The sequence below is a fragment of the Panulirus ornatus genome, chromosome 20 (genome assembly GCF_036320965.1).
Source record: "Panulirus ornatus isolate Po-2019 chromosome 20, ASM3632096v1, whole genome shotgun sequence".
Lineage (NCBI taxonomy): Eukaryota > Metazoa > Arthropoda > Malacostraca > Decapoda > Palinuridae > Panulirus > Panulirus ornatus.
Window position 1 is genome coordinate 39,417,681 of NC_092243.1, and position 15,715 is coordinate 39,433,395.

The 15,715-nt window shown below is 40.7% G+C and overlaps 1 protein-coding gene across 2 annotated transcripts in view; it reads left to right on the forward strand.

Annotated features, from left to right (window-relative positions):
* Window positions 1-15,715, forward strand: part of LOC139755952 (UPF0764 protein C16orf89 homolog) — a 38,433-nt gene that overhangs the window by 13,837 nt on the left and 8,881 nt on the right. Inside the window, exons 2-3 of one of the 2 annotated variants that reach the window (XM_071674761.1) lie at window positions 6,442-6,579; window positions 12,596-12,703. In XM_071674761.1, coding sequence (XP_071530862.1) covers window positions 6,442-6,579; window positions 12,596-12,703 — 246 coding nt within the window. The remainder of the gene's footprint in view (window positions 1-6,441; window positions 6,580-12,595; window positions 12,704-15,715) is intronic. The other variant, XM_071674762.1, reaches the window with a different exon arrangement.

Here is a 15,715-nt window from a genome sequence, read left to right on the forward strand (position 1 = left end):
CTGATACACTGCTGTCTTGTGAATTATCCTGATACACTGCTGTCTCGTGAGTTATCCTGATACACTGCTGTCTTGTGAATTATCCTGATACAGTGCTGTCTTGTGAGTTATCCTGATACACTGCTGTCTTGTGCGTTATCCTGATACACTGCTGTCTTGTGAGTTATCCTGATACACTGCTGTCTTGTGAGTTATCCTGATACACTGCTGTCTTGTGAGTTATCCTGATACACTGCTGTCTTGTGCGTTATCCTGATACACTGCTGTCTCGTGAGTTATCCTGATACACTGCTGTCTTGTGAGTTATCCTGATACACTGCTGTCTTGTGCGTTATCCTGATACACTGCTGTCTTGTGAGTTATCCTGATACACTGCTGTCTTGTGCGTTATCCTGATACACTGCTGTCTTGTGCGTTATCCTGATACACTGCTGTCTTGTGAGTTATCCTGATACACTGCTGTCTTGTGCGTTATCCTGATACACTGCTGTCTTGTGAGTTATCCTGATACACTGCTGTCTTGTGAGTTATCCTGATACACTGCTGTCTTGTGAGTTATCCTGATACACTGCTGTCTTGTGCGTTATCCTGATACACTGCTGTCTCGTGAGTTATCCTGATACACTGCTGTCTCGTGAGTTATCCTGATACACTGCTGTCTTGTGAATTATCCTGATACACTGCTGTCTCGTGAGTTATCCTGATACACTGCTGTCTTGTGAATTATCCTGATACACTGCTGTCTTGTGAGTTATCCTGATACACTGCTGTCTTGTGCGTTATCCTGATACACTGCTGTCTTGTGAATTATCCTGATACACTGCTGTCTCGTGAGTTATCCTGATACACTGCTGTCTCGTGAGTTATCCTGATACACTGCTGTCTTGTGAGTTATCCTGATACACTGCTGTCTTGTGCGTAATCCTGATACACTGCTGTCTCGTGAGTTATCCTGATACACTGCTGTCTCGTGAGTTATCCTGATACACTGCTGTCTCGTGAGTTATCCTGATACACTGCTGTCTTGTGAATTATCCTGATACACTGCTGTCTTGTGAGTTATCCTGATACACTGCTGTCTTGTGAGTTATCCTGATACACTGCTGTCTTGTGCGTTATCCTGATACACTGCTGTCTTGTGAGTTATCCTGATACACTGCTGTCTTGTGAGTTATCCTGATACACTGCTGTCTCGTGAGTTATCCTGATACACTGCTGTCTTGTGAGTTATCCTGATACACTGCTGTCTCGTAAGTTATCCTGATATATTGTTTTATGGTTACCCGCCTCATAGATAAGTCTCCTTCCTGATCGTCTTCAAACAGTAATGGCCTCAGTTCTGAACCCTGAGGTACCATAGATGTTACTGTGGCCCCATCCTGACACTGCAGGAATGGAGAATCGTCCACCTCATCCAGAACTTGACTAATCCGTTCATGGCCATCCAGGAGGTTCGTCACACCCGTTCATGGCCATCCAGGAGGTTCGTCACACCAGTTCATGGCCATCCAGGAGGTTCGTCACACCCGTCCATGGCCATCCAGGAGGTTCGTCACACCCGTTCATGGCCATCCAGGAGGTTCGTCACACCCGTTCATGGCCATCCAGGAGGTTCGTCACACCAGATCCGCTCCCTCCGAGCCCAGGCTTCAGTCGCTGGTGGCCGTCAGGTGTTCCCTCCTGTGTTCTCTGGTTTGATCCAAATGTCGTCCAGGTGTTGCTTACTGGGGTTCCTTGTGTCAGAGGTACCACGTCTCCTGAATATCTATCATAGTGTGGCTCTCCTTCACTCTACTGGGACGGTGCCATCACTCAGGTACACACACACACACACACACACACACACACACACACACACACACCGCCAGTACCTTGATAATGATCTCTACACCAAGAATACAAGTGGTGAGCTGTCACCCACATCACGTGCTCAGTACCACTGGATTTCATTCAGTGTTTCCTAAGGTGTCTTGCCGCCCCTGGCTGGCAGGAATGGTGGTACCTCCAGGTCCTTGTGATGACCTCCTGACGTAGGTCCTGACCTTACGTATTCCTTAATCTAAAATTTCTTTCCTTTGCTCTAAATTTGTCCCATACAGATTTGTGAAACAGATCTGGGTCTTCTTATGACTGGTCAACTACGTGTATAGCACAATTGATGATCTTCTCTTCCTGTTCTGATGTAGCCATTGAGATGTAGCCATTGAGATGTAGCCACTGAGATGTAGCCATTGAGATGTAGCCATTGCTGTTCTCTCAACCTTCTCCACTGCAACTTAACTCCAGTGTTTCCTGTGTCTTTTCCACTGGGTGTCTTTGTGCTGCTTTTGCGTCCTCAGTTCGTTCCTCTGCCACTATATCTCACCGCTGGGACACACCTCTCTCCCTCATGCTCTCTACACAGGTTAAGGAATGCAACCCCAATAATGTGTCTCCCTAAAGGAGGTATTTTAGACTTCCTAGTTATTTATTTATACTTTCTCCTACTGTGCATCAACCTCTCGCCAGCAATTACTTCCTCTTTACCGTATAATCCAATTCAAGTACAAGATAATCACTTTCTTCAAGCGGATGTTCAAAGGCAATGTGGGCCACTCAAGGAAACTTGTCTTACGTTAGCTGAGACGGCGCGCGCCACAGAACGACCTAATCAAGGCCATCTCATTTACGCTGTATATATATATATATATATATATATATATATATATATATATATATATATATATATATATATATATATATAATTCATTTATCTATTTATTTTCCTTTGTCGCTGTCTCCCGCGTTAGCGAGGTAGCGCAAGGAAACAGACGAAAGAATGGCCCAACCCGCCCACATACACACGTATATACATACATGTCCACACACGCACAATATACATACCTATACATCTCAATGTACACATATATATACACACACACAGACATATACATATATACACATGTACATAATTCATACTGTCTGCCTTTATTTGTTCCCATCGCCACCCCGCCACACATGGAATAACATCCCCCTCCCCCCTCATGTGTGCGAGGTAGCGCTAGGAAAAGACAACAAAGGCCCCATTCGTTCACACTCAGTCTCTAGCTGTCATGTAATAATGCACCGAAACCACAGCTCCCTTTCCACATCCAGGCCCCACACACTTTGCATGGTTTACCCCAGACGCTTCACATGCCCTGGTTCAATCCACTGACAGCACGTCGACCCCGGTATACCACATCGTTCCAATTCACTCCATTCCTTGCACGCCTTTCACCCTCCTGCATGTTCAGGCCCCGATCACTCAAAATCTTTTTCACTCCATCTTTCCACCTCCAATCTGGTCTGCCACTTCTCCTCGTTCCCTCCACCTCTGACACATATATCCTCTTGGTCAATCTTTCCTCACTCATTCTCTCCATGTGACCAAACCATTTCAAAACACCCTCTTCTGCTCTCTCAACCACACTCTTTATTTCCACACATCTCTCTCACCCTTATGTGGGTGAATATATATATATATATATATATATATATATATATATATATATATATATATATATATATATATATATTTTTTTTTTTTTTTCATACTATTCGCTATTTCCCGCGCTAGCGAGGTAGCGTTAAGAACAGAGGACTGGGCCTTTGAGGGAATATCCTCACCTGGACCTCTTCTCTGTTCCTTCTTTTGGAAAATTAAAAAAAAAAAAAAAAAAAAAACGAGAGGGGAGGATTTCCAGCCCCCCGCTCCCTTCCCTTTTAGTCGCCTTCTACGACACGCAGGGAATACGTGGGAAGTATTCTTTCTCCCATATCCCCAGGGAATATATATATATATATATATATATATATATATATATATATATATATATATATATATATATATATATATATATATATTCGCCATTTCCCGAGTTAGCGAAGTAGAGTTAAGAACAGAGGACTGAGCCTTAGAGAGAATATCTTCACTTGGCCACCTTCTCTGTTCCTTCTTTTGGAAAAAGTAAAAACTGGAGGGAAGGATTTCCAGCTCCCCGCTCCCTTCCGTTTTAGCCGCCTTCTACGACACGCAGGGAATACGTGGGAAGTATTCTTTCACCTCTCTCACCAGGGATAATATATAAATATGAATAAATGAATTTTACATATATATATATATATATATATATATATATATATATATATATATATATATATATATATATATATATATTGGAAAGGATCACAATTTTGCGCGTGATCAAGAAATTCCTGAGTCCACGGGGAAAATGAAACACGATAAGTTCCCAAGTGCACTTTCTTGTAATAATCACATCATCAGGGGAGACACAAGAGAGAAATATAAGTCAGTTCATATACATCGAAGAGACGAAGCTAGAACGCCATTTGGTAAACATGCGATTGTCCAAGACATACAACGAGCGTTCATAAATTTATCAATTTACAAATTTTCTCAACAATAAAGTTATCTAATTTGTATAGACCATCACTAATATTAATATTATAAATTCTTTGTGTATGTAATAATAGAAGATTCAGTGATATTTCTCGTGGTAATAGAGTTAGAGTTAATAAATGAGATGGCATTACTCCAGTCAATACAATGATCAGAGTTTTTAACGTGATAAAACAGGGTATTTGATTCTTGTCCCGTTCTTATACTATATTCATGTTGCTTAAGTCTAACAGAAAGATCCTTACCAGTCTGCCCAACATAAAATTTATCACAATTTCCACATGGCACTTTATGGATGCATCCAAGAGAATTTTCTGATGAATTCCTGAGTAAGATATTCTTTATAGTATTATTGTTGCTGAAGGCAACATTTACATTACAGCATTTAAGCAACATGGGAAGTAAAACGAAATTATTATTAAAAGGGAGAACTAAAAGATTTTTGGTGTCAATGGGAGGTTTGGGCTCAACTCTGTAAAATGATTTTTCTTTGCTAACTTAAGGGATTTATCAATGAAAGATTTAGGGTACTTTAACTTAGATCCAATAGAATATATCTTCTCAAACTCATCATCAATAAACTCTAGACTGCAAATACGTAATGCCCTAAGGAACATAGATTGATATGATGATAATTTAACTCTGTCGTGTTGAGATGAGTAATAATGGATATACGATCATATATTGGTAGGTTTTCTGTATATGCTAAACCTAAACTTGTTTCCTTGCCAATGGATCATGCAATCTAAAAACGGTAACATACCATTATTTTCATTTTCTACAGTAAATTTGATGGAAGGTACTAAATTCTTAAGAGGAGAAATATTTGTAAATTTTCATTTGTTGGCCAAACACAAAGAACATCATCTACATACCTAAACCAAATTGCATTAGAAGGTAAGATATCCTTTAGTAATTTTGTTTAAAAAAATTCCATATAAAGATTACTTAGTACAAGTGAAAGAAGGTTACCCATTGCCATACCAAATTTTTAAGCAAAATAATCTCCACTGAATTGAAATACACAGTCTTTTATACATGATTTTATCAGTTCAATGAAAACAGACTTTGAAACAGGTAAATGAATATCATCCAATAAATCAAATGAATATTCTAAAAGGTCATCAACTGGAACTTTAGTGAAAAGTGGGGAAACATCAAAGCTAACTAGTTTGAAATCAAAATTAACATTGATATTGTTTAGCTTGTTGACTAAATCTACATTGTTCATGATATTAAAATTTGATACCTTACCCACTAAAGGGCTTAATAAAGAAACTAACCATTTTGACAATTTATATGTGATGGAGCCTACTGAATTCACTATAGGTCTTGCTGGAAAATTCTGTTTATGTGTTTTGATAAGTCCATACATATATGCCATATATCCTAGCTTCGTCTCTTCGATGTATATCAACTGATATATATTTCTCTCTTGTGTCTCCCCTGATGATGTGATTATTACACGAAAGTGCACTTGGGAACTTATCGTGTTCCATTTTCCCCGTGGACTCATAGGAATATCTAGATCACGCGCAAAATTGTGATCCATTCCAATATATATATATATATATATATATATATGTGTGTGTGTGTGTGTGTGTGTGTGTGTGTGTGTGTGTGTGTGTGTGTGTGTGTGTGCATAAGGGTCAAGACGTGGTACATTTACGAGGTTAAGAGACGGTGAGACGAGTGTAGCACTCTCCTCGTAACACACACACACACACACACAGACACGGGCCTACGAGGTGTAATGGATAGCGTTACTGACCACGAGTCAGCACGGCACAACCACAAGCTTTAATCCAGGGCGGGGCAATCAGTCCACAGTCCACCCACCTGTTCATCCTCCCCTCACCTATCGATAATGTTGGGGTACAGCATGGGGTACAAACAAGCAACGAGTTAACAGGCAATACCTCAGGCTGCATGTGTGCCTCACGACCCATACCTCACACCTCATCTCCCATGTACCACTAAGGCCAGGCCCCGCCTCACAGCACACTTCCGGATGGTGGTGAGGGCCCTGGAGGAGGGTGTCGTGGTGGCGGGCGTGCAGTCTCTCCTGCAGGAGGCGCAGGACGTGAGCAACGTGGCGCGACTGGTCATCATGGAGGCAGACCCGGACTATCCACACAGTCAGTCTTCTCCTCGTATATCAAGCAGACAACTCTCACTGTTCTTACCCTGTGTGCTAATCACTGTTACCCTATATGCAAATCACTGTTATCTTGTGTGCTAATCACTGTTACCCTGTGTGCTAATCACTCTTACCCTGTATGCTAACCACTGTTACCCTGTATGCTAATCACTGTTACCCTGTGTGATAATCAGTTACCCTGTGTGCTAGTCACTGGTACCCTGTATGCTGATCACTGTTATCCTGTGTGCTAATCACTGTTATCCTGTGTGCTAATCACTGTTATCCTGTGTGCTAATCACTGTTACCCTGTGTGCTAATCACTTACCCTGTGTGCTAATCACTGTTATCCCTTGTGGTAATCACTGTTATCCTTTGTGCTAATCACTGTTATCCTGTGTGCTAATCACTGTTACCCTGTGTGCTAATCACTGTTACCCTGTGTGCTAATCACTGTTACCCTGTGTGCTAATCACTGTTACCCAATGTGCTAATCACAGTTATCCTGTGTGCTAATCACTTACCCTGTGTGCTAATCACTGTTATCCCTTGTGGTAATCACTGTTATCCTTTGTGCTAATCACTGTTATCCTGTGTGCTAATCACTGTTACCCTGTGTGCTAATCACTGTGGTAATCACTGTTATCCTGTGAGCTAATAAGTTACCCTGTGTGCTAATCACTGTTATCCTTTGTGGTAATCACTGTTATCCTGTGAGCTAATAAGTTACCCTGTGTGCTAATCAGTTACCCTGTGTGCTAGTCACTGGTACCCTGTATGCTAATCACTGTTATCCTGTTTGCTAATCACTGTTATCCTGTGTGCTAATCACTGTTATCCTGTGTGCTAATCACTGTTACCCTGTGTGCTAATCACTGTTACCCTGTGTGCTAATAAGTTACCCTGTGTGCTAATCAGTTACCCTGTGTGCTAATCAGTTACCCTGTGTGCTAATCACTGTTATCCTGTGTGCTAATCACTGTTATCCTGTGTGCTAATCACTGTTATCCTGTGTGCTAATCACTTATCCTGTGTGCTAATCACTGTTATCCTGTGTGCCAGTCACTGTTATCCTGTGTGCTAATCACTGTTATCGTTTGTGGTAATCACTTATTCTGTGTGCCAGTCACTGTCATCCTGTGTGCTAATCACTGTTATCCTTTGTGCTAATCATTGTTATCCTGTGTGCTAATCACTGTTATCCTGTGTGCTAATCACTGTTATCCTGTGTCCTAATCACTAGTTACCCTGTGTGCAAATCGCTGTAATCCTGCGTGCTAATCACCGTTATCTTGTGTGCTAATCACTGTTACCCTATGTGCTAATCACTGTTATCATGTGTGTTAATCACTGTTATCCTGTGTGCTAATCACTTATTTTGTGTGCTAATCACTTACCCTGTGTACTAATCACTGTTATCCTGTGTGCTAATCACCGTTATCCTGTGTGCTAATCAATGTTATCCTGTGTGCTAATCATTATTATCATGTGTGCTAATCACTCTTATCTTGTGTGCTAATCACTGTTATCCTGTGTGCTAATCACTGTTACCCTGTGTGCTAATCACTGTTATCCTGTGTGCTATTCACTGTTATCTTGTGTGCTAATCACTGTTATCCTGTGTGCTATTCACTGTTATCTTGTGTGCTAATCACTGTTGCCCTGCGTGCTAATCACTGTTACCCTGTGTGCTATTCACTGTCACCCTGTGCTAATCACTGTTACCCTCTGTGCTAATCACTGTTATCCTATGTGCTAATCACTGTTAACCTGTGTGCTAATCACTTATCCTGTGAGCTAATCACTATCCTGTGCTAATCACTGTTATCCTGTGTGCTAATCACTGTTATCCTGTGTGCTAATCACTGTTATCCTGTGTGCCAGTCACTGTTATCCTGTGTGCTAATCACTGTTATCCTTTGTGGTAATCACTGTTATCCTGTGTGCCAGTCACTGTTATCCTGTGTGCTAATCACTTATCCTTTGTGCTAATCATTGTTATCCTGTGTTCTAATCACTGTTATCCTGTGTGCTAATCACTGTTATCCTGTGTGCTAATCACTGTTATCCTGTGTGCCAGTCACTGTTATCCTTAATGCTAATCATTGTTATCCTGTGTCACTCACTGTTATCTTGATTGCTAAATGTGTGTACAACCGGTGACAGACCACTTGCTACACTGTATGGCCAATCAGTGTAACGTGCATAACCTTCGTCATTATCTTGTGCTAATAACTGCTACCCTGTGTGCTAATCATTGCCATCCTGTGTGCTAATCACTGTCACCCTGTATGCTAATCACTCTTATCTTGTGTGCTATTCACTGTTATCCTGTGTGCTAATCACTGTTATCCTGTGTGCTAATCACAGTTACCCTGTGTGCTAATCACTGTTACCCTGTGTGCTATTCACTGTTACCCTGTGTGCTAATCACTGTTGCCCTGTGTGCTAATCACTGTTACCCTGTGCTATTCACTGTCACCCTGTGCTAATCACTGTTACCCTCTGTGCTAATCACTGTTATCCTATGTGCTAATCACTGTTAACCTGAGTGCTAATCACTTATCCTGTGTGCTAATCACTGTTATCCTGTGCTAATCACTGTTATCCTGTGTGCTAATCACTGTTATCCTGTGTGCTAATCACTGTTATCCTGTGTGCCAGTCACTGTTATCCTGTGTGCTAATCACTGTTATCCTTTGTGGTAATCACTGTTATTGTGTATGCCAGTCACTGTTATCCTGTGTGCTAATCACTGTTATCCTTTGTGCTAATCATTGTTATCCTATGTTCTAATCACTGTTATCCTGTGTGCTAATCACTGTTATCCTGTGTGCTAATCACTGTTATCCTGTGTGCTAATCACTGTTATCCTGTGTTCTAATCACTGTTATCCTTTGTGGTAATCACTGTTATCCTGTGTGCCACTCACTGTTATCCTATATGCTAATTGTGTGGCCTGCACAACACGGTAGACACCGACCACTTGCTCCAGCACCGTCATGGCCACAGTGTCAGTGTAACGTGCAACTTAACCTTCGTCAAAATTTTGATAAATTCTGATCCTAACTTAATGAAACCTTCTGCAGTTCCTCACTAGCAATTAACACACACAATACCACACACATTTAAGGTTGGCTACCATTTTGCCATAGTTATGACCCTAGCAAGCAATCGCCTTTGATCATGGAAGTTATGGTGTTGACACTTTCCAACAATTATGCTCCATCCAATTATCATATAACGCCAGTATACATCATCATACCAAGCCAATATACATTATCATACCACGCCAGTCTCCATCATTATTTCACACCAGTATCCAACATCATATACCAGTATCCAACACCATATCATATCAGTATATATCACCATATCATATCAGTATCCATCACCATATCATACCAGTATACATCACCATATCATACCAGTATACATCACCATATCATACCAGTATCCATCATCATATCATACCAGTATCCATCATCATATACCAGTTTCCATCAAATAGTACCATATCATACGAGTGTCCATCACCATATCATACCAGTATCCATCACCATATCATACCAGTATCCATCACCATATACCAGTATCCATCACCATATCATACCAGTATGCATCACCATATAAACCCAATATACATCATCATATCATACCAGTATCCATCACCATATCATACCAGTATCCATCACCATATACTAGTATCCATCACCATATCATACCAGTATACATCACCATATAAACCCAATATGCATCATCATATCATACCAGTATCCATCACCATATCATACCAATATCCATCAACATATCACGCTAGTATTCATCACTATATCATACCAGTATCCATCACCGTATCATACCAGTATCCATCACCATATCATACTAGTATCCATCATCATATCATACCAGTATCCATCACCATATCATACCAGTATCCATCACCATATCATACCAGTATCCATCATCATATCATACCAGTATCCATCACCACATCATACCAGTATCCATCACCATATCACACCAGTATCCATCACCATATCAGACCAGTACCATATCATACCGGTATCCATCACCATATTACACCAGTATCCATCACCATATCATACCAGTATCCATCACCATATCATACCAGTATCCATCACAATATACCAGTATCCTTCATCATATCATACCAGTATCCATCACCATATCATACCAATATCCATCATCATATCATACCAGTATCCATCACCATATCATACCAGTATCCATCACCATATCATGCCAATATCCATTATCATATCATACCAATATCCATTATCATATCATACCAGTATCCATCACCATATCACACCAATATCCATCATCATATCATACCAGTATCCATTACCATATCACACCAATATCCATCATCATATCATAAAAGTATCCATCACCATATCATACCAGTATCCATCACCATATCATACCAATATCCATCACCATATCATACTAGTATCCATCACCATATACCGGTATCCATCACAATATCATACGAATATCCATCACCATATCATACCAGTATCCATCACTATGTACCAGTAGCCATCACCATATCATACCAGTATCCATCATCATATCATATCAGTATCCATCATCATATCATACCAGTATCCATCACCATATCATACCAATATCCATCATCGTATCATACCAATATCCATCACCATATCATACCAGTATCCATCACCATATACCAGTATCCATTACCATATCATACCAGTATCCATCACCATATACCAGTATCCATTATCATATCATATCAGTATACATCATCATATCATACCAGTATTCATCACCATATCATACCAGTATCCATCACCATATCATACCAGTATCCATCACCATATCATACTAATATCCATCACCATATCATACCAGTATCCATCACCATATCATACCAGTATGCATCATCATATCATACCAGTATCCATCAATATATCATATCAGTATCCATCACCATATCATACCAGTATCCATCACCATATCATACCAGTATCCATCACCATATCACACCACTATCCATCACCATATCATACCAGTATCCATCCTATCATACCAGTATCCATCACCATATCATACTTGTATCCATCACCATATACCAGATTCCATCATCATATCACACCAGTATCCATCACCATATCATACCAATATCCATCTTCATATCATACCAGTATCCATCACCAAATCATACCAATATTCATCATCATATCATACCAGTATCCATCATCATATCATACCAGTATCCATCACCGTATCATACCAGTATCCATCACCATATCATACCAGTATCCATCACCATATCATACCAGTATCCATCACAATATACCAGTATCCATCATATCATACCAGTATCCATCACCATATCATACCAGTATCCATCACCATATCATACCAGTATCCATCACAATATACCAGTATCCTTCATCATATCATACCAGTATCCATCACCATATCATACCAGTATCCATCACCATATCATACCAGTATCCATCACAATATACCAGTGTCCTTCATCATATCATACCAGTATCCATCACCATAACATACCGGTATCCATCATCATATCATACCAGTATCCATCACCATATCATACCAGTATCCATCATCATATCATACCAGTATTCATCACCGTACCATACCAGTATCCATCATCATATCATACCAGTATCCATCACCATATCATACCATGTCACACCAGTGGTTGCGGTCTGTGGCCACACAGTACTGACAATGAGTATCATGACTACAGAAGCAACGTAAGTTGGAGGTAAGTTAAGCTACCGTCTACCGCCACGGCTGAGGGTGTTCTACCGTCTACCGCCACGGCTGAGGGTGTTCTACCGTCTACCGCCACGGCTGAGGGTGTTCTACCGTCTACCACAAGAGCTTAAGTGGTGAATAGTTTAACCAACTTACCTTGCAGGAGTGTGTGTGTGTGTGTGTGTGTGTGTGTGTGTGTGGGAACCACCTAACATTATAACCGTTGGCAGGGTTGGGAGCGATCCTGGCGGCCGGGTTCTGGGAAGCGCCTCTGACGCCTCGCTCCCTCAACACCACCAGGCTCTCCCCGCCACATGACCCTCGACCTGTACTCTCCGGTAAGCTACCTTCGCTAAGGTGAGGACACTATGTAGAGAGAGAGAGAGAGAGAGAGAGAGAGAGAGAGAGAGAGAGAGAGAGAGTTCTATATAATCACACATAACAGCAAGGATTCGAACTACTATCATTTGTGTGGGAGATGGGAGAACCACCCCACAGTAGGTTCCATCAGCTATTACCAAGCGTACTCAACTCCCACACAAATGGTAGCGGTTCGAATTCTTGCTATTGCATGGATGTGTTATATGAAAGAGCGAGCGCACTCAATATAACCGCGTTCGTATATATATATATATATATATATATATATATATATATATATATATATATATATATATATATATATATATTATACTTTCTCACAGTCTCCCGCGTTAGCGAGGTAGCGCAAGGAAACACACGAAAGAATGGCCCAACCCACCCACATACACCTGTATAAACATGCACGTCCACACACTCACATATACATACCTATACATTTCAACGTATACATATATATACATACACAGACATATACATTTATACCCTCTTACTCAACCTTCATGTATACCGTCTTACTCAACCTTCATGTATACTCTTACTCATGTGTACTCTCTTACTCAGCCTTCATTTATACCCTCTTACTCAGCCTTCATGTATACCCTCTTACTCAACCTTCATGTATACCCTCTTACTCAACCTTCATTTATACCCTCTTACTCAGCCTTCATGTATACCCTCTTACTCAACCTTCATGTATACCCTCTTACTCAACCATCATGTACGCTCTCTTACTCAGCCTTCATGTATACCCTCTTACTCAACCTTCATGTATACCCTCTTACTCAGCCTTCATGTATACCCTCTTACTCAACCTTCATGTATACCCTCTTACTCAATCTTCATGTATGCCCTGTTATTCAACCTTCATGTATACCCTCTTATTCAACCTTCAAGTATTACCCTATGCTCACCTGGAACCATTTACCCTCTTCTCTACCCACACACACACACACACACACACACCTTAATCCAAACTCCTCACTACTTCTAACAGCTTTTCCCCCACACCATGTATTCGCAACCCTTACACAACCCATACCTTGCCAACCACGTCATATGCTTTCTCCAGATCTATCAACATCAACCCATCAGAAATACGCCCATCAGAGTCCACGCGCCCCACACATACATTCATCACGCTCTCCCGCTTACTCTCTGACCATCACTCATCACTACAAACACCATTCATCATAACCCCAGACACTTCATGACCACGATACAACTGTCATAACGACACCCACCACTTACTGCTCTATTGCCCGACCCTACACTTACCGCACACACACGCACGCACGCACACATCACACTGTCTCATGACCTCTGGTCCTGATCGCTCATGAACTATCACGAAACGATATATATATATATATATATATATATATATATATATATATATATATATATATATATATATATATATATATATATATAAATTATTATTGTTATCATTATACTTAGTCGCTGTCTCCCGCGTTTGCGTGTTAGCGCAAGGAAATAGACGAAAAAATGGCCCACACACGCACATATACATACCTATACATTTCAACGTATACATACATATACATTCACAGACATATACATATATACACTTGTACATAATTCATACTGTCTGCCCTTATTCATTCCCATCGCCACCCCGCCACACATGACAACCCCCTCCCCCCGCAACACATGGAAGAACAACCCGAGACAGCCTCCTCCATTCTTGCTAACTCACATGACGCTTCTCCGGTTACATTCCAGGTTAGAAAGTATCAGGAAAATTCAAAGATAATAACCTGCAGATAATGAGTGTGACGAAAGAGGCGCGAATAATGTAAGTCGTGGACTTAGTAGCGGAATATCTATCGTGTGTTCCTATACGTCTCTACGTACAGTACTGCTCCCAGCCACTCTAACTGGCACATCATTCCATATGTTAACAATCATGCTAAAGTATAAGTACTTCGCCTCGTTCAAGGTAAAACGTTTGCCCGCGAGGTTATTCCCATTACTGCAAGCGATATCAGACGAAACAAGTCTTCAGTAACTTGATCGAAATGATCAAAACCTTTTATAATACTGAACACCTGTCAGCATCCTCACTTTACTACCTTCTCTTTTATTAAGTAATATGTCATCGTACTATCTGATCCTCAAAGCAGGAATGATCTTGGTGGCTCCATTCTCTCTCCTTTATCTTAGCAAGGCTGACCAAAAGTGAACACAATATTCAAGATGGGACGATCAAATGAGTTGCAGTAGGGATAACTTCCCTGGACATAAAATCGAAGGCCCTACTTATTGAATCCAAGAATTATGTTCGCTCTTTTCACAACTTCTGTGCACTGCTTACTAGGTTTTAGGTCACCAGAGATTTTCATGCCCAAGTCTTATTCTCAATTTATCTTTTGCAGTTCAACAGAATTCATATTGTTGTTTGCATTTTCGTTTCTGCTCCCGATATGTACAACTTTCCACTTATCGATGTGTGAGTTCATCTGCCACATAAGAACCCAGTCTGGCTGAAGCTGTGGAACGTCATTTCCAGGTTCATTTCTCAGCCTCGTATCATCAGTGAATGTTGACATCTTGCAATACATCCCATCGTCAACATCACTAATACATGTGAGGAACAGAACCGGTGCCAAGACTGATCCTTATGGCACTCCACATGTAACGTCTAACCATCCGGAATGTTGACCATTAATCACTTCTCTTTGCTTACTGCCAGGCTACCAATCTCCTATCGTCTGAAATACAATTCCATCAGTGCCATGCGAATGAATTTTTTCTGGTAAACTTTGACGCGGAACTTTATCAGAAACTCTTTGAACACCTAGATAGATAGATATCAACTGCTTACTTTCAGCAAACTTGGTGATCTTAAGATTTTTGTTCGTATTATAATTGTCTGGGTCAGTAAGTCTAGGTTGCTGAGGCGTTAAGCAAGGTAAGCTATTTATGTCTATTGTGATAAATATAGTGGT